Source organism: Theropithecus gelada, chromosome 1, assembly GCF_003255815.1.
Source record: "Theropithecus gelada isolate Dixy chromosome 1, Tgel_1.0, whole genome shotgun sequence".
NCBI classification, from domain to species: domain Eukaryota; kingdom Metazoa; phylum Chordata; class Mammalia; order Primates; family Cercopithecidae; genus Theropithecus; species Theropithecus gelada.
In genome coordinates this window covers 144,912,169-144,933,315 of record NC_037668.1, presented here as the reverse complement: position 1 = coordinate 144,933,315, position 21,147 = coordinate 144,912,169, and the positions used below count along the sequence as shown (strand labels likewise).

The 21,147-nt window shown below is 37.3% G+C and overlaps 1 protein-coding gene across 4 annotated transcripts in view; it reads left to right on the top strand.

Annotated features, from left to right (window-relative positions):
- The window catches only part of MARK1 (microtubule affinity regulating kinase 1), a 141,788-nt gene that overhangs the window by 108,292 nt on the left and 12,349 nt on the right, over positions 1-21,147 (top strand). For all 4 annotated transcript variants that reach the window (XM_025387443.1, XM_025387462.1, XM_025387453.1 and 1 more), the window contains exons 10-13: positions 2,873-2,972; positions 4,033-4,145; positions 7,209-7,362; positions 7,668-7,861. In XM_025387443.1, coding sequence (XP_025243228.1) covers positions 2,873-2,972; positions 4,033-4,145; positions 7,209-7,362; positions 7,668-7,861 — 561 coding nt within the window. The remainder of the gene's footprint in view (positions 1-2,872; positions 2,973-4,032; positions 4,146-7,208; positions 7,363-7,667; positions 7,862-21,147) is intronic.

Genomic DNA, 21,147 nt, shown 5'->3' with positions numbered 1-21,147 from the left:
GTTTGTACTGATACGTGTGTGGAGGGGTAGGATTTGTTATGGATTTACTTTATATATGCTTAAAGACTTTTAAGCATCAGCTGAGCTACTACTTCCGTATGCCTTCCTTACTTCCTCTGCTTGTGCAGCTGTAGAATTGAATCAATAAAGGTGTCAAGGAGTAGATGGCTGGATTGGAGCTTGATCAATGTGGGAGGAACTGTGTGTACTGTATAACTGGCCTTAAGTAGTTCAATATGTTCTCTGAGGGTTTTCTATGTATTCACCTTCCAACCTAGGAAATTCTGCCAACAACAAAATTTTATTTCTACAGATGCTGGTGCCTGACTCTTGCTCAGGCTTCTGTCAGACATAATGTTTGAGAGGGGAGAGGGAAGGAACAGGAAAGGCCTTAGTATTTTGAGAAATTGTGTGGCAACTTTTGCATCTCTGCTTTGCCCATTTTTTTTTCCTCCTGATGTTCACCCACCCCAACACTTTTCCCTTATTGATGAATATCACTAAAGACACATGGTAGAATTATTTGTAGTAGGTCTCTAGTTTTATTTAAAGTAGTTGAATAAGGCACTTAAATTACCATTGCCCAAAATGGTGAAAAGAAATCAAGTTAGTGATAACTTTTTAAGAGTTACGTCTGCGTAATAGTATTTTTTAAATATATGAATTCTCTAGAAAGTTTAATTTAAAAATGTATCATGTGGCTGGGCATGGTGGCTCATGCCTATAATCCCAGCACTTTGGGAAGCGGAGGCAAGCAGATCACTTGAGCCCAGGAGTTCCAGGCTGGGCAACATAGTGAGACCCTGTCTTTAAAAAAAAAAAAAAATCATGTGATGATGACCTGTGGAAAATCCTCCAATTCAGCACAGCAATACTGTTAGAGATTTCAGTTGTTAGAGATCTGCCCTGGATTTCTTATTTTCTAGTGATTAGCTTTAGGTAGATATTAATAAATGAGGAGAAGGTACCTGGGCAGTCAAGAAATTAGCCTTCAAAAGGTATATATATGGGAAGTTATTTTTCCAATTAGTGGAATATTGGCAAGTAAAGTTTAAAGATGGAGAAAGTACTTTACAGGACTTGGAAAAAGCAATTAATATATCAGCACCTAGAATGAAAACCTAAAATTCTGTAGTAATAAAAAGTGAACAATCTTTCTAAATTAATACAGAATTATTCAAATAAGTTTCTTCCAGTTCCCCATTGCCTGACCATGAGTATAGTAAATTCTCTACTAGATTGCTTTTTTTTTTGGTGGTGGTGGTGGTAAAAAACACCAAACATATATTTACCCTCTTAACAACTTATAAGTGTGTATTACAGCGTCGTTAACTATGTGTACATTGTTGTACAACAGATCTCCAGAACTTTTTCATATTGTGTGACTAAAACTCTGTACTCGTTAAACAAATCCCCATTTCCCCCTCATCAGCCCCAGCAATCACCATTCTGTTATACTTTATGTTTCTGTGAGCTTAACTACTTTAGATAATCCGTGTAAGTAGAATCATGCAGTATTTGTCTTTCTGTGATTGGCTTATTTCACTTAACATAATGTCCTCAAGGTTCATCCATGTTGTAACATGTAACAAGATTTTTTTTAAGGCTGAATAATATTTCTTTGTATTTATGTACCACATTTTCTTTATCAATTCATTTGTCAATGTACATTTAGGTTACTTCCACATCTTGGCTTTTGTGACTAATGCTGCAGTGCATATAAGTTTCTGAATATCTCTTTGATATTCTGCTTTCGTTTTTTTTGGATAAATACCCAGAAGTGGGATTACTGGATCATATGGTAGTTCTATTTTTAATTTTTTTAGGAACCTCTGTACTGCTTTCCGTAGCAGCTGCACCATTTTACATTTCTGCCAGCAGTTCACAGGGGTTTCAATTTCTCCACATGCTCACCAACACTTGTTGTTTCCTGTTTTTTGACAGTGGCCATCCTAATGAGTATAGTGGCCATCCTAATGAGTATAAGGTGATAGCTCACTATGGTTTTGAGTTCCCTGATGACTAATGATGTTGAGTATCTTTTCACATAGCAAGCATGCTTTTTGACCACTTACGTATCTTTTTTGGATAAATATCTATTAATTACTTCCCCCATTTTTTATTGAGGTTATTTGTTTTTATGTTATTGAGTTGCAGGCATTCTTTACATATTCTGAATATTTACTCCTTATCCAGTATATGTTTTGCCAATATTTTTCCCATTCTCTAGCTTGCCCCCTACAAGGTTGCCTTTTAACAGCCCAGGACTGTCTGTTATTGTCACAGCCTTAGCTTAAATCTGACTCTGGTAATTCACATCAACCCCAGCTTGATTCTTACCTAATTCCTAACTCTAAACTTAAATTTTAACTGCCTTCCCTTTCCACATTGTCTTAGCTATCTTTATTGATAGCTTTACTGCTAACCCTGATTTTCATTCCCCATGACCTCTTCTTTGCTAATATTTTAATAAGTGATGATTTTAAAATAAGGCATATGTTTGGCATAAACCAGGAAAAAATTATAATCTCCATATTAATCTTAAATGTAAAAATTTAAAGCAGAAGTTAAAATCTGCTTTATAAAAAGTAAGTTCTTATGTTAAAATAACCAAATTTGAAAATATTCCCTTTGAAGGAATAAGAGAGGCATGGTGTTTTGAATCGATACATTTGGTGAGTGTGTAGGAAGACAGTCATAGTTGTTGTGTGTGTCCCAAAGTCTTACACCTCTTTTTGACCCACTAATCAAACTAGAAATGTCACATGGAACTTGTTGAGTGAACCAGTAATTTTACATTTGTTAAAATAGAGTTATAGTAAGTGGCTGAATGTTCTGATTGACCACACATAATGTAGAGTTTATTTCCTAGCAAATAATGAAAGATCGATGGATGAATGTTGGTCATGAAGAAGAAGAACTAAAGCCATATACTGAGCCTGATCCAGATTTCAATGACACAAAAAGAATAGGTAAGTATTTAAACATGGTAAGAAGTACTGTCCCTAGGCAGCAAGTCAGAGTTCTTTAGTGTACCAAAATAGTGTTTAAAAGTATAAATAGGAAGCAATTTTTATTTGAAAAATACTTGCATTATAATTTTAATGATAATACACTAAAAATTATACATTTCAAGTTCCCTAATTTGTTCTCATATATATTATGGTCTAATTCAATGTTTGACAATGATGATATAAAACTTAATGTAAATAAATTGAATTCTTTACTTTCAGTTATGCCCAGCAGGAGGAATGGCTGATATGACTATCAGCACTGATCAGACTGATAAGTATCAGCGAACATAGCATGTATTTTAACCAAAGATAGAGAGGCACTGAATTAAGAGTTGAACACTTTGGCTCTCCCTTTCTTTTTCTACTGTCTTAGCAATGTTTATTCTCCCTCGTCACTCGTCCTGCTACTGCCCATACCCAGCCAGAGCTGTCCTTCTAACTTGTTCTTTTCATTTCGCAATCCCTTCCCAAAGCCATCATTTAGTCTCAACTGAGTCATCTCAACTGTGTTCCTATGTGACTTGAGGGCAGAGTGGCAGGGGAGAGCATTTTAGGGTATTAGGAACCTGATCAGAAAAACCATGGAAATTCAGATCTCCCAAAGAAGAGTCACCCTACTGCAAATCAGAAAGCAGAAATTGTTAAGAGATGAAAGAAACCACTGCATGAGTAGCTGAGGATGAGTTGAGAGAAAGAGAATTTTGCGTGTAACAAAGACTGACATGGTCTTAGACTGGACAAAGAAAGTTAGCTCAGGAATGTATGAGGCAATGAGAAATTAAGTGGACCCATTAATATATTACTCATGATGTAGATAATTTCTGCATGTAAAAGTATCATTGTACAATATCTGTGAAAATATGGTATCCATAGGTTAATAGTCCAGAAGTTTTTTAAACTACACTAAATTTTCATGACTAAGTTTTCATATTCAAAGTTGGCAGACTTGCCCGTGTTTGTTGATTTGTTTATGAAAATAAAACCATTTTCAGAAAATTTCTCTTTTTTAAATTTCTAGACATTATGGTCACCATGGGCTTTGCACGAGATGAAATAAATGATGCCTTAATAAATCAGAAGTATGATGAAGTTATGGCTACTTATATTCTTCTAGGTAGAAAACCACCTGAAGTAAGTTTTTCACCTTTTCAAATTACTGTGAATTATTTTTTGAGCTTATATATTAGTAAATATATTCTTTGTGGAATCAAAAATAATATAAAGATCCTACTCTAACATTCTTATTTGTTGGAACTCAAAAATCACGATGTTAAATTACAAACTGGTTTTATTTCTGGGTACCAAGACAGATTTTATGAAAGAATAGGCCTACTGTCTTTCTTAGCTCCAGGAGCCACCATTCACAGCCTGGCCTTTGAGAATGGCCTCCCCCACAGCTTGTACATCCAAATGTAACAGTCCCACCAAAGGTAATATGGTTATTCCAGGTGTGCAGAAAAGACAGTGACTGAAACTTGAGGAAGTGATAGCATTTAAAATAAAATGTATGTCTTAAAGGATTGTTAAAAGAGGTAACTCCAGGAAAGGTTATGTGATGACATTTTGCCTTATAAAGTGTCAAGTGACTGATGCTTTCAGTTGGGAATTCTCAAGGCCAGGAGAACTATAATAAGGAGATATACTCAGAAAATAACTGTATACAAATGGTGAACTATGTTAGTCAGTTTTGCATTGCTATAAAGAAGTACCTGAGACTGGGTAATTTATAAAGAAAAGAAGCTTATTTGACTCACAGTACTGCAGGCTGTACACAAAGCATAGTGTTGGCATCTGCTTCTGATAAGAGCCTCAGGAAGCTTACAGACATGATGGAAGGTGAGGGGGAGCCAGCATGTCACATGGCAAGAGGGAGCAGGTGAGAGGTGGGGGAGGTGCCACACTCTTTTAAATAACCAGATCTAGCGTGAACACAAAGAGGGAGAGCTTGTTACCATGAGGACAGCGCCAGGCCATTCATGAAGTGTCCACCTTCTTGACTCAAATACCTCCCTCTAGGCCCACTCCAACATTGGAGGTCACACTTCAACATGAGATTTGGAGGGGACAGAGCGTCCAAACCGTATCATGAAGCATAAAAGCAAATGATTCTTTAGCAAAACAAATATAAAGGCTGTACATGGAGAGTCAAGAACAGATTGCAGGACATTAACAATTTATTGGAAATTAGACATCTGTGGGAGGTATTTTAGAGACAAAAAGCTGAAATTATTTATAATTCCGTAGTAACTGTTAATGGAGCAGTGCATTCCAGCTGGCATATATTGAACCTTTATTGTACCAGAAATGATGCTGGGTACTGTGAATAGAAAGACGAGAAAGTCTCTGCTCTCAAGGAGCCCTTGGTCTAGAGGTGAGGCGAGCAGTTAATAGTATGGTACAGTATGTGTTCTCATTTGGGGGATGCACAGCATACTCTGGGAGCATATAGGTGGACATGTACCTACAGTAGGCTAAGGTCAGACCCACCAAGGCAGGTCTGTGTGACATGTAAGAAGTAGAATTAACAGTAGTACTTGGGGACCAGTTAGAAATAAGAGATAAGAGCCCATGAGATTTCCAATATGGATGACTGTGCAAGCACATTTGCCAAGATAGGAAAAGTACAGATTTCAGGGGGAAGACAAGAAGTTCAATTTGGGATGGTTAAATTTGAGATTCTGTTGCATGGAGCTGTCTATTAGGCATTTGGATATATAGATCTGAATTAGGGGGAGAGATTTGAATAATTAACAGATTTGGAGTCTTCATTAGAGGGGAACACATTGCACATAGTAATGTGCCAGGGACTGTTCTAAGGACTTTACAAATATTAATTAATCTAATCCTCCCAGTGAACCTACCAGGTGGGTACTATTATAATGGAAGAGAATCTTTAGTGGAGACATTAACAGCTAGAGATGTGGTATCAAAGAAGCCAAGTCAAGAGAATTTTAAGTGGGAAATAGTACAAATGGTTATTTCTAAAGGCTTTGAACTGTTTCTACTTAGATTTTAAAGTACACTCCTGAGGTCTTTAATTTTCCTGTTAATTTAAATATAAAAGAAGCACTAATTTTATAAGTATATAACCGTACCATGCATGAATTTAAATGAAGTGTGAATTGTATCAAATATAAATGGATGAGGCTACTGGTAAGTAGTAAGAGCCTGAACTTTGGAGCCAGCTTCACTGGATCTAAGTCCCCCCGACCCCTGCCCTGTCCCAGCACAACCACTAACTGTGCAACTAAGGCAATTAATTTTCTGTGCCTCAGTTTTCTTATCTATAAAATGAGGGCAATAATAGTGCTTATCTTTTAGGATCATTGAAAGTGTTAAATGAATAAGCACTTATAAACTCGGAACAGTTTCTAGTGGATTATTATGGGCTTAAAAACTCGGAACAGTTTCTAGCGGATTATTATGTGCTCTGCATTAGCTGTTTATCATCATCAGTATTACTCTGCGATTTATCACTAGTATTATCTGTATATGAATTTAGATTTCCTATTGGGATGCCAGTGAGGCCATCAAAAGTTTGCTGGCAGCAAACAACTTGTATGTTACAAAGAGAGGGATAGTGTGTCAACCCGCAGTTTACCATGCTGAGTTCTAAGTAGATACGGTTTCCTGATCAGAAACAGTAAACTGTATTTTTTTTTTTTTGCAAATGTGGAGAAAACAAAACAAACAAATCTATATGTATGTTTATATGCATACATATATGTATATACATGTGTGTATATTTAAAATTTTAGATTTTATTTTAAGTTTGAATCTCAATAATGCCCCTTAACTTTTTTAACCTCAGTTTTTCCATCTGTAAAGTGTAGGTTAATACATCATAGGTTTGTTGTGATGATTAAATAAAGTAACATATAGAAAGAGCTTAGCACAGTGCCTAGTCTATAATAACCATTCAATAATTGGTAGCTGTTCTTTGGTATTTTGACTAAACTAAGGATTTGTACAAGATAATAGAAGATTATGAGTAGTCACTAAAGCATATTCTATCCAGTTCACTCCTTTTCCTGCTTGCCAACTTAAAGTTCTAGGCCCAATACTACACTGTTTTTTCAGTTTGGATTACTTCTTATATAGCTTTAAATCATTTAGAAAATCAAAAGTGCAGTATTTGTGCAAACTTTTTTTTTTTTTTTTGCTTTAAAATCCTTGTGGTTTTTCTTCTTATAGTTTGAAGGTGGTGAATCATTATCCAGTGGAAACTTGTGTCAGAGGTCCCGGCCCAGTAGTGACTTAAACAACAGCACTCTTCAGTCCCCTGCTCACCTGAAGGTCCAAAGAAGTATCTCAGCAAATCAGAAGCAGCGGCGTTTCAGTGATCATGGTAGGGGAAAAAGTTAAATAAGTGAAACAACACACGGGTTCTACCTAAACTTGTGTTTTTAAAGCATTGTACATTCACGTCTCTATGTACTTGTGTCATCTAGTTCTCACAGACTTATATTACTGAATTATAAATATAATCCCTTTTACAGGGACTGACCTGATTTTTGAAATCACAATTTAATCTTCGTTCAGAGTTTAAAGCATGCAAATGTGGATAATTTTAATACAGAGTTTTTGTTTGTGAGCAGAAAATAAATCAGTTGTTTTTCAGCTCATTATGCTATTTTTTTTTTTTAATTATAGCTGGTCCATCCATTCCTCCTGCTGTATCATATACCAAAAGAGCTCAGGCTAACAGTGTGGAAAGTGAACAGAAAGAAGAGTGGGACAAAGATGTGGCTCGAAAACTTGGCAGCACAACAGTTGGATCAAAAAGTGAGATGACTGCAAGCCCTCTTGTAGGGCCAGAGAGGAAAAAATCTTCAACTATTCCAAGTGTGAGTAAATATTCTGGTATATTGCAATTTATTGTAATAACTTGTTTCAGGGTTATGTGTAAAATTTTTATCTTTCATTTTTTTAATGATTGAAAATTTTAAAGGGAATTATACTTTAAAGAACATGTAAAAGGGACCACACTTCTCATAAATGCAAGTTAAAAACAACAAAAAAGAATTCGTTTTTGCATGTATAACACTTAACACAAAATGGTACATTAAACTTTCCCGCTTCATTTTCCTTTTTATAATGTTTCTTTAATATCATATTGGCACATTTCATTTTTATTTACAAATAAGCCGTTTAATGAAGGCAGACTCAGGTAATAATTAATTTATAAAGTTGCCTCACGTTATTCACTTAAAAACAGCAAACCATAGAAATTATATAATGGGAACTAGAAGAGGGTTTGAAATGTTCTCCCATAAGGCAGCAGGGAAGAATAGAGATAGAACATATAAAAGAAAACTAAGATATATGAAAGGTAGAAATAGAATTGGTAACATTCAGATAATAGGTGTTTTGAAAGGAAAGGGAGCAAAATGAAGGAAGAGAAATAGTTAAAGAAATAATAACAAAAAATAAAGAGGGAAGATTTCATTTTGAAAGGACCCAGAATTGCAAATAGAAGCCAGAAAGAAAATCTATTCCTGGACTCTTGAAGTGGAATTTATAGATACCGAAAACAAGGTGAAGAATATTTTAAAGATTCCAGAGTCAGAGCGAAGAAAACCTTAAAACAAACAAGATTCTGTAGTCCCAGCTACTCAGGAGGCTGAGGCAGGAGAATAGCATGAACCTGGGAGGTGGAGCTTGCAGTGAGCTGAGATCATGCCACTGCACTCCAGCCTGGGCAACAGAGCGAGACTCCGTTTCAAAAAAAATTAAAAAAAATAAAAAAAAAAAAAACAAGGAACAAGATTCAGATTGACCTTAGGTTTCTTAACAGCAACATGGATACAGTAAAGTAAAGGGGAAAATATTTTTAAAGTATTTAAAGAAAAGCACATTGAGCCTAGAAATTTTATCTAGCCATGTTGACATTTAAATATGAAGGTACAAAAACCATGCATGTTCTTTGGCATAAAATGTCTCAACTGTTTGACTACACAGTGACCATTTGAAAACACCTTAGTTGGAGGACGTATTCTTACAGGAAGAGAAATGAATCTAGAATGTTGCTGTAAAATATATAGGAGTTGAAAGTAATCAACTTACTGAAGTATTGTATGTAGTAACATAAGCAAAAAGAGGAAAATAATGAAAATTCAGAATCAAAACTCTGGATAGTATCCAAGGCATAAGGATAGACGTGGAGATAACTACTTTAAGAATTGATGGATATAACCGCTTAGCTTCCACCTGATCTGTTTAGAAATGATTGAACTATAATGGGACTTATATTCTTATATTTGCCTTAGAGGACAGTTTCCAGTGTAATCACCCTGCATAGCAGAAAGAAATAATTGATCCTGTACTTTCTACCACTTAATATTAACCTGTCATTTGACTGAACTGAGTCTTATTTTCCCATGAACATACTCAGCTTTGTCTATCTCCATGCCTGTCTTTATGTAGTGCCCTTGCCTAAACATTCCCATTACATTATGAAAATTCCATTTCCATAGATCATTTCAAGTCTTGTCTCCTGGATAGAATCTTTTATGGCCGAATACTCCAAAACTCATCAGCTTTTTCAATTGCTTATCCTGTCATTTAGCTCTTAGCTGCTTATATGCTGTCTTGTTTCATTCACTGTTGTTTTCCCATGTAAACCTTATCTCCCCAAATTTATAATCTGTTGTATATTGACACAGTAGCTTTCTCAGAGTCATTAGTGCTGAAGCATGTAGTGTGTATTCAAAGCATATTTATTAAAGAAGGCATAAAAATTAAGGGATTAGTTTAAATTCAACTTAATTATGCCATACTTATTTATCGTTTTTTTAAAAACATAAGCTAAAAGATTTTGATAGAGAAATTCTGTTCTTAGCCACATAATACTACAATATATTGTTATTTACTGTTTTAATTTTGGTAGTTTGAGAAACCAAAGTAATGTGTTTTGTTTAATTTTAGCATTTCAGGAGTTTCTAAAGTAAAATTAATCATCTCTTCTTCCCTATCCATTTCCTTTTAGTCTGAACTCCTAATATAACTAGTGCTAATCGTTTAGGATGAATTCTTCTATAGATTTTCCTTCGTTAAAGAAAACAGACCAGGTGCAGTGGCTCATGACTATAATCCCAGCACTTTGGTAGGCTGTGGAGGATGGCTTGCTTGAGACCAGGAGTTTGAGACCAGCCTGGGTAACCTAGTGCAACTTGATTTCTACAAAGTATTTTTAAATTAGCCTGGTGTAGTATTGCATGCCTGTAGTTCCAGCTACTTGGAAGGCTGAGGAGGGAGGATGACTTGAGCCCTGGAGTTTGAGGCTGCAATGAGCTATGAGCTATGGTTGTACCACTGTGCTCTAGCCTGGATGACAGAGTGACAGACCCTGTCAAAAAAATAAAAATAAATAAGTGAATGAATATGTACATAGAGAATTATTTTATTTTACTTTTTCATAAAAATGAAATCATACTATGTAACATTTTAATTTTTTTCACTTATAATAGTTTGGGGATCCTTCTAGATCAGAACATCAAGATCTTTTTAATAGATGCATATTATTTCATTCGTATTAACAGATAGATATATCATAATTTATTCAACCTTTCTTTTGGTGAAGTGTTCACAGTTTTTCATTTCTCCAGAGTACACATCCTTATACATTTATGTTATTGGTATACGTCTTATAGAGACATTCTCAAAAGTTCCATCTCTAGGTCTATGTGACAACACTTCTTTTTAACCTCAGCTGCAGAGGTAGGTTCCTCATGCTCCTCAGTCCATGACACAGTCACCCTTGGTCTCTGCAGCCCCATCCCCACTCCCACTCACCTCACCTAAAGCCTCGGCTCTGATGTGTCTTAGTGTACTTGACTATGTGTATATCTTTGGAATATATACATTTAAATTTTTAACAAATGCTACGAAAGTAATTTTCCAAGTGGTTGGGGTAATTTAGAGAGTAGTTATTTCTCCACAAACTCATCAAAGATTGATGTTATCAATCTTTAGCATTTTTGCCAATCTGAAGGGCAAAAAGAAAAAAAAAGGTATCCATTTGTTTTCAGTTTGCATTTTCTTGTCTATTGGTGACATTGATGGTGTGGCTCACAAAACCTAAAATGTTGACTATATGACTCTACAGAAAAAGTTTGCTAATCACTGCTTTAAAGCCAAAATACACAGCTGTAATACCTTTTCTCTTGAGGTAATTTTTAGAAAGTACTTCAGCATTTACAATTCAAACCCTGTAATAGTGTAAAATATTGCCTGAACAAATGAACATTTTTACCAGTGTCAGTAGAATAGAATATAATGGAAAATATTAAATCTATTCAAATGGCATGAAACGGTCCCCTTCCTTTCAGATGGAAAAAGAAATAGTGCCCATAACATGCATAGGTAATTAATAGGTGATAGTACATTTAATGTTTATAAGATCAGAATTTTCTTAGTCAATAGTAAAAGCTCTTGCTTGTAAGTATGATTCTATTGACAGTATTATTTAATACTAGTTTAGTATCTTGACTCAAGGATGATACTGGCAGATGAGCTTTAAAATTGACCAGTTAATAGACAGCATGGGGAGAGTTTTGAGTTAAATAGTTAAATAGAATAATGGTTGGATAAATGTTTTGGTTAATTATCTGAGTCATCTGTTTTATTGTTCATCACCCACAACCATCACAGACTAGAAATGAAAGGAGTCTCTCTTAGTTCATTTGTGTTGCTGTAACAGAATGCCACATAATGGATACTTTATAAAGAAAAGAAATTTATTTCTCATAGCTCTGGAGGCTGGGTAGTTCAATATCAAGATGCCAACTTCTGGTAAGGGCAATCTTGCTGCATCACCCCATGACATAAAGCGAGGTCAAGAGAGCACACGCAAGAAAATAAGAGGGGGCCAAATATGCTTTTTATAACAAAGCCACTCTCGAGATAACTAACCCACTTTCACAAGAATTCATTTGTGAGACCAGAGCCTAATCACCTCTTATCAAGACACACCTCCCAACACTTTTGCATTGGGGATCAAGTTTCTAACACAGGAACTTCAGGAGACACATTAAAACTGTAGCAGAGTATTACTATTTGTAAGTAAGGTGCAGGAAAAACAAACTTTATGTTTTCCTTCTAGAAATTCCCATCCAAAAGTTACATGTGGGAATACAAGGAAAACCCTCCACTAGCCTAGAAACTTGGGAGCTAAGTGTTGAGTTTTGAAGACACAAATATGTTGTGCTGTTTTTGAATCAAGAAAACAATAAAACTTGTAAAAGTATTTTCCATATTATCTATCACATGTATGAGCAGTGCAAAATATAAAATGATGTAAACCACTATGATATGAATCTTAGTGCCCCCCGCATCCTCTGCTAAAATGTATATGTTAAAATTCTAACCCTAAAGGTGGTAGTATTAGAAGATGGGGCCTTTAGGAGATGATTAGTTCATGAGGGCCCTCACGAATGGGATTAGTGCCCTTATAAAAGAGGCCCAAGGGAGCTTGTTCTACCCTTCTACCATGTGAAATCACAACAAAAAGATGGCCATCTAGGAAGCAGGCCTTCACGCACCTTGATCTTAATCTCACAGCCTCAAGAACTGTGAGAAATAAATTTCTGTGGTTTATAAGCCAGCCAGTTTATGATATTTTGTTATAGCAGCCCAAACAGACTAAGACATTAACTCTAAGAAAAGTATTAATCAATTTTTTTACAAAGTCAGGGGAAGAAGGAAGGGCCAAAGATGGCTGAGTAGAAATAATGCCTGTCTAAAGCTCCCACCGAGAGGAACGCAAAAGGCGAGTGATTTCTGCCCTTCCAGCTGAGGTACCCATGTTCTTTCATTAGAACTGACTAGGTGGTTGGTGTAACCCGTGAAGAGCAAGGAAAAGCTGTGGGGGGCAGGGATGAGCGGTTCATCCAGGAGCTGCACTGGGCCAAGAGAGGCAGTGAGGAAGTGTGCTGCCTGCCTGGGGCACTACGCTTTTCCCATGGATTTTTGCAACTCATGGATCGGGAGATTCCCTTTGAGCCTACACCACCAGGGCCTTGGGTCCCAAGCACAAAACTGAGCAGACCCATGGCAGCTGCTCCTGCCAGCAACCATTTGGGCAGGCACTGAGCTGCAGGAGTTTTTACATAATCTGGTGGCTCCCGAAACTCCAGACAGGCAAGAGATCTGTCCACTCCCATGGAAAGGGGGCTGAAGCCAGGGAGCCAAGCAGCCTCACTCAGGGGGTCCCACTCCCATGGATCCCCGCAAACTAAGACCCACTGACTTGGAATCCCTGCTGGCCAGCACAGCAGCCTAGACTCTGCCTAAGATGACCAAGTTCCCAGTGTTGGGGGCAACCACCATTACTGCAGCTCTAGTCAGTGATTTTCCCCTGCCAGTGTTAGGGAGGCTGCACGGTTTGGAATGGGCTGTGTTCCCCACAGCACAGCATAGCAGCTATGGCAGATCATTGCCAGACTACTTCTTTAGGTGGGACCCAGATCCATCCTTCCTCACCAGGCAGGGCCTCCCTGCAGGAATCCCAGCAACTCCAGCCAGGGACTTACAGACAGAACTCTCATCTCCCCGAGACAGAGCACCTGTGGGGAGGGGCAGCTGTGATCTCAAGTTAAGCAGTCCTACCTGCTGACTGAAGAGTCTGGGCGTTCAGGATGAGGGGGATTCCCCGAGCACAGAGCACCAGCTCCACCAAGCAACCAGACTGCTTCCTTAAGGACATCTGTGATACTGTGCTTTTTGTCTGGGTGAGACCTCCCAAGCTGACAACTTATACAGGAGAGTTCCAGCTGGCGTCAGGTTGCTGCCCCTCTGGGACGAAGCTTCCAGAGAAAGGAGCAGACAGCAATCTGACAAATGGGGTCTGGAGTAGACCCCCAGAAAACTGCAGCAGACCTGCAGAAGAGGGGCCTGAGTGTTAGAAGAAAAACAAACCAACAGAAAGCAATGACAGCTACATAAAAACCCCCACAAAAACCCCATCCAAAGGTCAATGGCCTCAAAGATCAAAGGTAGATAAATCCACCAAGATGAGGAAAAACCAACTTGAAAATGCTGAAAATCCCCAAAGAAGAATGTTTCTTCTCCTCCAAATGATTGCAACACCTCTCCAGCAAGGGAAGAGAACTGGCTGAAGCTGAGATGGATTAACTGACAGAAGTAGGCTTAGGAAAGTGGGTAATAATGAACTTTGCTGAGCTAAAGGATTATGTTCAAACCCAATGCAAAGAAGCTAAGAACCGTGACGAAAGATTACAGGAGCTGTTAACTAAAATAACCAGTTTAGAGAGGAACTTAATGACCTGATGGAGCCGAAAAACCTAGCACGAGAACTTCATGATGCAAATACAAGTAGCAATAGCCGAATAGACCAAGTGGAAGAGAGACTATCCGTTTGAAGACTATCTTAGTGAAATGAGGCAGGCAGTCAAGATTAGAGAAAAAAGGATGAATGAATGAACAAAACCTTCAAGAAACATGGGACTATGTAAAAAGACTGATTGGAGTACTTAAAAGAGATGGGGAGAATGGAACCAAGTTGGAAAACACACTTCAGGATATCATCCAGGAGAACTTCCCCAATCTAGCAAGACAGGCCAACATTCAGATTCAGAAAATACAGAGAACCCCAATAAGATACTCCACAAGATCAACCCCAAGACACATAATCATCAGATTCTCCAAGGTCAAATGAAGGAAAAAATGTTAAGATCTACCAGAGAGAAAGGCCAGGTCACCTACAAAGGGAAGTCCATTAGACTAACAGCAGACCTCTCAGTGGAAACCCTGCAAGCCAAAAGAGATTGGGAGCCAATATTCAACGTTCTTAAAGAAAAGAATTTCCAACCCAGAATTTCATATCTGGCCAAACTAAGCTTCAAAAATGAAGGAGAAGTAAAATCCTTTTCAGATAAGCACATGCTGAGGGATTTTGCCACCACCAGGCCTGCTTTGCAAGAGCTCCTGAAGGAAGTACTAAACATGGATAGGAAAATTTGTACCAGCCATTACAAAAACACACTGAAGTACACAGACCAATGACACTATGAAGCAACTACATTAACAAGTCTGCAGAATTGGCCACCCAGCATTATGATGACAGGATCAAATTCACACATAACAATATTAACCCTAAATGTAAATGGGCTAAATACCCCAATTAAGACACAGAATGGCAAGCTGGGTAAAGACAAGATCCATCAGTGTGCTGTATTCAAGAGACATATCTCACTTGCAGAGACACACATAGGCTCAAAATAAAGGAATGGAGGAAACTTTACCAAGCAAATGGAAAGCAGAAAAAAGCAGGGGTTGCAACTCTAGTTTCTGACAAAATAGACTTTAAACCAACAAAGGTCAAAAAAGACAAAGAAGGGCATTACATAATGGTAAAAGGTTCAATTCAATATGAAGAGCTAACTATCCTAAATATATATGCACCCAATATAGGAGGACCCAGATTCATAAAACAAGTTCTTAAAGACCTACAAAGAGACTTAGACACACACACACACAATAATAGTGGAAGACTTTAATACCCCACTGCCAGTATTAGACAGATCATCGAGACGGAAAAGTAACAAGATATTCAGGACTTGAACTCAGCTCTGGACCAAGTGGACCTGATAGATCTCTACAGAACTCTCTACCCCAAAACAACAGAATATACATTTTTCTTGGTGACACATGGTATTTACTCTAAAATTGATCACATAATTGGTAGTAAAACACTCCTCAGCAAATGCAAAAGAACTGAAATCCTAACAGTCTCCCAGACCACAGCACAATCAAATTAGAACTCAGGATGAAGAAGCACACTCAAAACCACACAATTACGTGGAAATTGAACGACCTGCTCCTGAATGACTTCTGGGTAAATAATGAAATTAAGGCAAAATCAAGAAATTCTTTGAAACTAGTGAGACCAAAAAGGCAACATACCAGAATTTCTGAGACACAGCTAAAGCAATGGTAAGAGGGAAATTTATAGCACTAAATACCACATCGAAAAGCTAGAAAGATCTCAAATCAACACCCTAATGTCACAACTAAAAGAATTAAAGAACCAAGAGCAAACAAACCATGTTTGTTTGTATTTCTGTGGGGTCAATGGTGGCATCCTCCTTATCATTTGACTGTGTTTATTTAAATTTCTGGACACATATACCCTCCCAAGACTGAAAGGAAGAGCTTGAATCCCTGAACAGACCAATAACAAGTTCTTAAATTGAGGCAGTAATAAATCGCCTACCAACCAAAAATAGCCCAGGACCAGATGGATTTACAGCTGAATTCTAACAGAGGTACAAAGAGGAACTGAAACCATTTCTTCTGAAACTATTACAAACAATGAAAAGGAGGGTCTCCTCCCTGTCTCATTCTATGAGGCCAACATCATCCTGATACCAAAACCTAGCAGAGATACAACAAAAAAAGGAAAACTTCAGGTCAATATCCCTGATGAATATCAATTCAAAAATCCTCAACAAAATACTGGCAAACTGAATCCAGCAGCACATCAAAAAGCTTATCCACCATGATCAAGTTGGCTTCATCCCCAGGATGCAAGGCTGGTTCAACATACGTGAATCAATAAATGTAATTAGTCACAGAAACAGAACTAAAGACAAAAACCACATGATTATCTCAATAGACACAGAAAAGGCCTTCGATAAAATTCAACATCCCTTCATGTTAAAAATTCTCAATAAACTAGGTATTGAAGGAACATATTTTGAGTTCCTTAAAAATAGTAAGAGCCGTATATCACAAACCCACAGCAAATATCATACTGAATGGGCAAAAGCTGGAAGCATTCCCCCTTGAAAATTGGTACAAGACAAGGATGCCTTCCCTCACCACTCGTTATTCAACATAGTATTGGAATTTCTGGCCAGGGCAATCAGGCAAGAGAAAGAAACAAAGAGCATTTAGATAGGAAGAGAGGAAGTCAAATTGTCTTTTTTGCAGATGACATGATCCTATATCTAGAAAACCCTATCATCGCAACCCAATAGCTTCTAAAGCTTATAAGCAACTATAGCAAAGTCTCAGGATACAAAATCAATGTGCAGAAATCACAGGCATTCCTTTACACCAACAACAGGCAAGCAGAGAGCCAAATCATGAATGAACTCCATTTACAATTGCCACGAAGAAATAAAATACCTAGGAATACAGCTAGCAAAGGAAGTGGGGGAACTCTTCAAGGAGAACTACAACCACTGCTCAAGAAAATCAGAGGACCAAAGAAGATGGAAAAGCATTCCATGTTCATGGATAGGAAGAATCAATATTGTCAAAATGACTGTACTGCCCAAGCAACTTATAAATTCAATGCTATTCTCATTAAACCACCATTGACATGCTTCACAGAATTAGAAAAAAAGTATTTTAAAATTCATAAAGAACCAAAAAAGAGTTCATATAGCCAAGATAATCCTAAGCAAAAAGAACAAAGCCAGAGGCATCACGCTATCTGACTTCAAACCGTACTACAAGGCTGCAGTAACCAAAACAGCATGGTATTGGTACAAAAACAGGCATGTAGACCAATGGAACAGAATAGAGAACTCAGAAATAAAACTGTGCATCTACAACTATCTCATCTTCAACAAAGTTGACCAAAACAAGCAATGGGGAAAGGAATCCCTATTTTAACAAATGGTGCTCAGAGAACTAGCTAGCCATATGCAGAAAATTGAAACTGGACTCTTCCCTTATACCTTATGCAAAAATTAACTCAAGATGGAGTAAAGACTTAAATATAAAACCCAGAACTATAAAAACCCTAGAAGAAAATCTAGGCCATACCACTCAGGACATAGGCATGGGCAAAGATTGTGTGATGAAATCGCCAAAAGGAATTGCAACAAAAGCAAAAATTGACAAAGGGATCTAATTAAACTAAAGACCTTCTGCATAGCAAAATAAACTGTCATCAGAGTGAACAGACAACCTACAGAATGGAAGAAAATATTTGCAATCTATCCATCTGACAAAGGTCTAACATCCAGAATCTACAAGGAACTTAAGCAAATTTACAAGAAAAAAAGAACCCCATTAAAAAGTGGGCAAAGGACATAAACAGACATTTCTCAAAAGAAGACATACACATGGCCAACAAACGTGAAAAAAAGCTCAACATCACTAAATATTAGAAAAATGCAAATCAAAACCATAATGAGATACCATCTCATGCCAGTCAGAATGGTGATTATTAAAAAGTCAAGAAACAACAGATGCTGGCGAGGTTGCAGAGAAACAATTTTACACTATTGGTAGGAATGTAAATTAGTTCAACCATTCTGGGAGACAGTGTGGTGATTCCTCAAAGATTTAGAACTGAAAATATCATTTGACCCAGCAATCCCATTACTAGGTATATACCCAAAGGAATATAAATCATTCTGTTATAAAGGTACATGCACATTTATGTTCACTGCAGCACTATTCACAATAGCAAAGACATTGAATCAACCCAAATGCCCATCAGTGATAGACTGGGTAAAGAAAATGTGGTACATATACACCATAGACTACTATGCAGCCATAAAAAGGAATGAGATCACATCCTTTGCAGGAACATGGATGAAGCCAGAAGCCATTATCCTCAGCAGACTAATGCAGGAACAGAAAACCAAACACCACATGTTCTCATTATAAGTGGGAACTGAACAATGAGAACACATGGACACAGAGAGGTGAACAACACACAAGAGGGCCTTTCAGAGGAGAGCGGAGGTTGGGGGAGAGCGTTAGGAAAAATAGCTATTGCATGCTGGACTTAATACCTAGGTGACAGGTTGATAGGTGCAGCAAACCACCATGTTACACATTTGCCTATGTAACAAACCTGTGCATCCTGAACATGTACCCTGGAACTTTAAAAGAAGATTTAAAAATTTTTTAAGAAAAACAAAAACAAAGAAATAGCATTTAAAAAAATAAAATAAGGGGAAGAAGAGATTTAGGAAGACTCAAAAAGATTAAGAATGCTATAGTAAGTATAAAATACTGTATATAAACTTATGGTATAATTATGTAAAATATAATCACTTTACTGTGAAAGAACCCCCAAAAAGTTGTTTACATGGTTGGTTTCCACATTGAGGAAGTTACCAAACTAGACTGCAAGAGTCTGCAAGGGTAGTTTTCCACCTAGTTCCCAAATCCTCAGCAGAAAGAACCTTACCTGCTTAGTGATCACTAGATCTTTTTTATTTGAATCAGGAAGGTCAACTATAAAAGTTAGTTTTATATAAATGTATGACAAATGGAAGCAGTAACACTGTGTTTCCATAACTTTTGCCTAATTCTATCTTAAATTTCCTTGGGGAAATACAACTGATGGTTGCCATACCTGAATGTCACTGGCATTGAAGGGTCAAGGCAAGGGAGGTAGAGTGGGAGGAGCACAAATTCAGAGGCACAGCTTGGAAGGAGAGATCCCATTCACCATCAGCCTTTGAAAAGGAAAGAAATGTCATTGAGAATAGCCACAAACATTTTAGAGGCTTCCAGAAGATGTATGGTAGCATGATTTGACAAGGAATTAAGTTATTCATATGACAGTTTGGCCAAAATTATGAGATTATCAAAAGCAAATATTTTTATATTGGTACATTTGGTGCCCATGCGGTGATTTTACAGCTTTTCAGTAATCCTGTGCAGTTTTAATAATTGCCCAGTATGTTTTTCCTATTTCCTATTATGTATTTCTAAGATTTGTCCTCTAGATTTCAAATTTCCAGTTAATTTCTAGGGAATTAAATGTTAGTAGCTTCTAAGAGTAGAGTAGGAAATAATTTAAGTGTTCAAAAATTAGGAATTTATTGATTAAAATAAAATATGGTATGTCTGTACAGTTGCATAGGCTACAGCCATAAAACTTTAGTATCACTTGATGTGGATAGATGTTAATATTATCATGTTAAATGGGAAAGCAGGTAATGAAACAATGTCTTTCAAACTATGAAATACGATGACATTCCTAGTTTTTTGAGAATTTTAATGTAAGTTAGTTTCATAATGCATCCGCATAATCAAATCAATTTTCTTTGCTTTAATAACATGGACCAAGTCTTTTTTTTTTTTTTTTTTTTGAGACAGGGTCTCGCTCTGTTGCCCAAGCTGGAGTGCAGTGGTAAAATCACAGCTCACTGTATTCTTCTCAACTTCTTGGGCTCAGGTGATCCTCCTACTTAAGCCTCTTGAATAGCTGGGACTACAGGTGTGTGCCATCACACTCAGCTAATTTTTTTGTATTTTTTGTGGAAATGGGGTTTCACCATGTTGCCTAGGCTGGTCTTGAACTCCTAGCCTCAAACAATCTGCCCTCCTAGGCCTCCCTAAGTATTGGGATTACAGGCATGAGCCACCACAGTTGGCCTACATGTTCCAAGTCTTACCTAAAAATTTTAATAATCTTTGCCTGTTTTGCTACCATACTTTTATAGTTTTTAGCATATGCTTTTTATATAACTGGTGACAAAATTCCTTCCATCTAGGAACCTGCACTACTGAAAAATTTTAAATCTGTATTCAGTTTTGTTTATATGAGTTTTTTTCCTTCTTCAAAGTGAATTCAAGCAAATATCTTATTAACTTTGTAGCCCTCATGATTCAACAATGTTTAGGTTGAATATATATTTTAAATGCTGGGTTAGTCAAAAGTAGCAAGTTTTTTTATTCTGTTGGAGTAAGGATTAAACAGAAGAGTATTATATCCACATTGAAAATCATTTCTGTATATTTTATTACCAGGGAGTAGGTCGGGATTTGGCAGGCACAACAATGGGTTACAGGTCAAAGGTTGTGTGCGTGGTAAGGAGAATCATCTATCTATCCCTTTTTGCTTATTTTCTCTCTTTTCTCCAAGGCTCCTGAGACTTGGCCTTCCTTCTAGCTCAAACCTGAGCCTTGAGGAAATATCTTCAGTGTGGCACTGCACACACCACTGTTGGTGGCCTCAACTGGACATGCCTTTGATCCTGGGGCATTTAGTCTGCTTAATATTCCCAGTGGTTGAGAGAGTTTCCCAAGCAGGTGAAGAAAGGCAGCCCACAGGCTTCTGAGTGGGCGTGCCATCTTTACTGCCCCAGGCTCCTGTTGGTGATGATACTTAGTGTGGAGTTGGCTTGCACTCCTA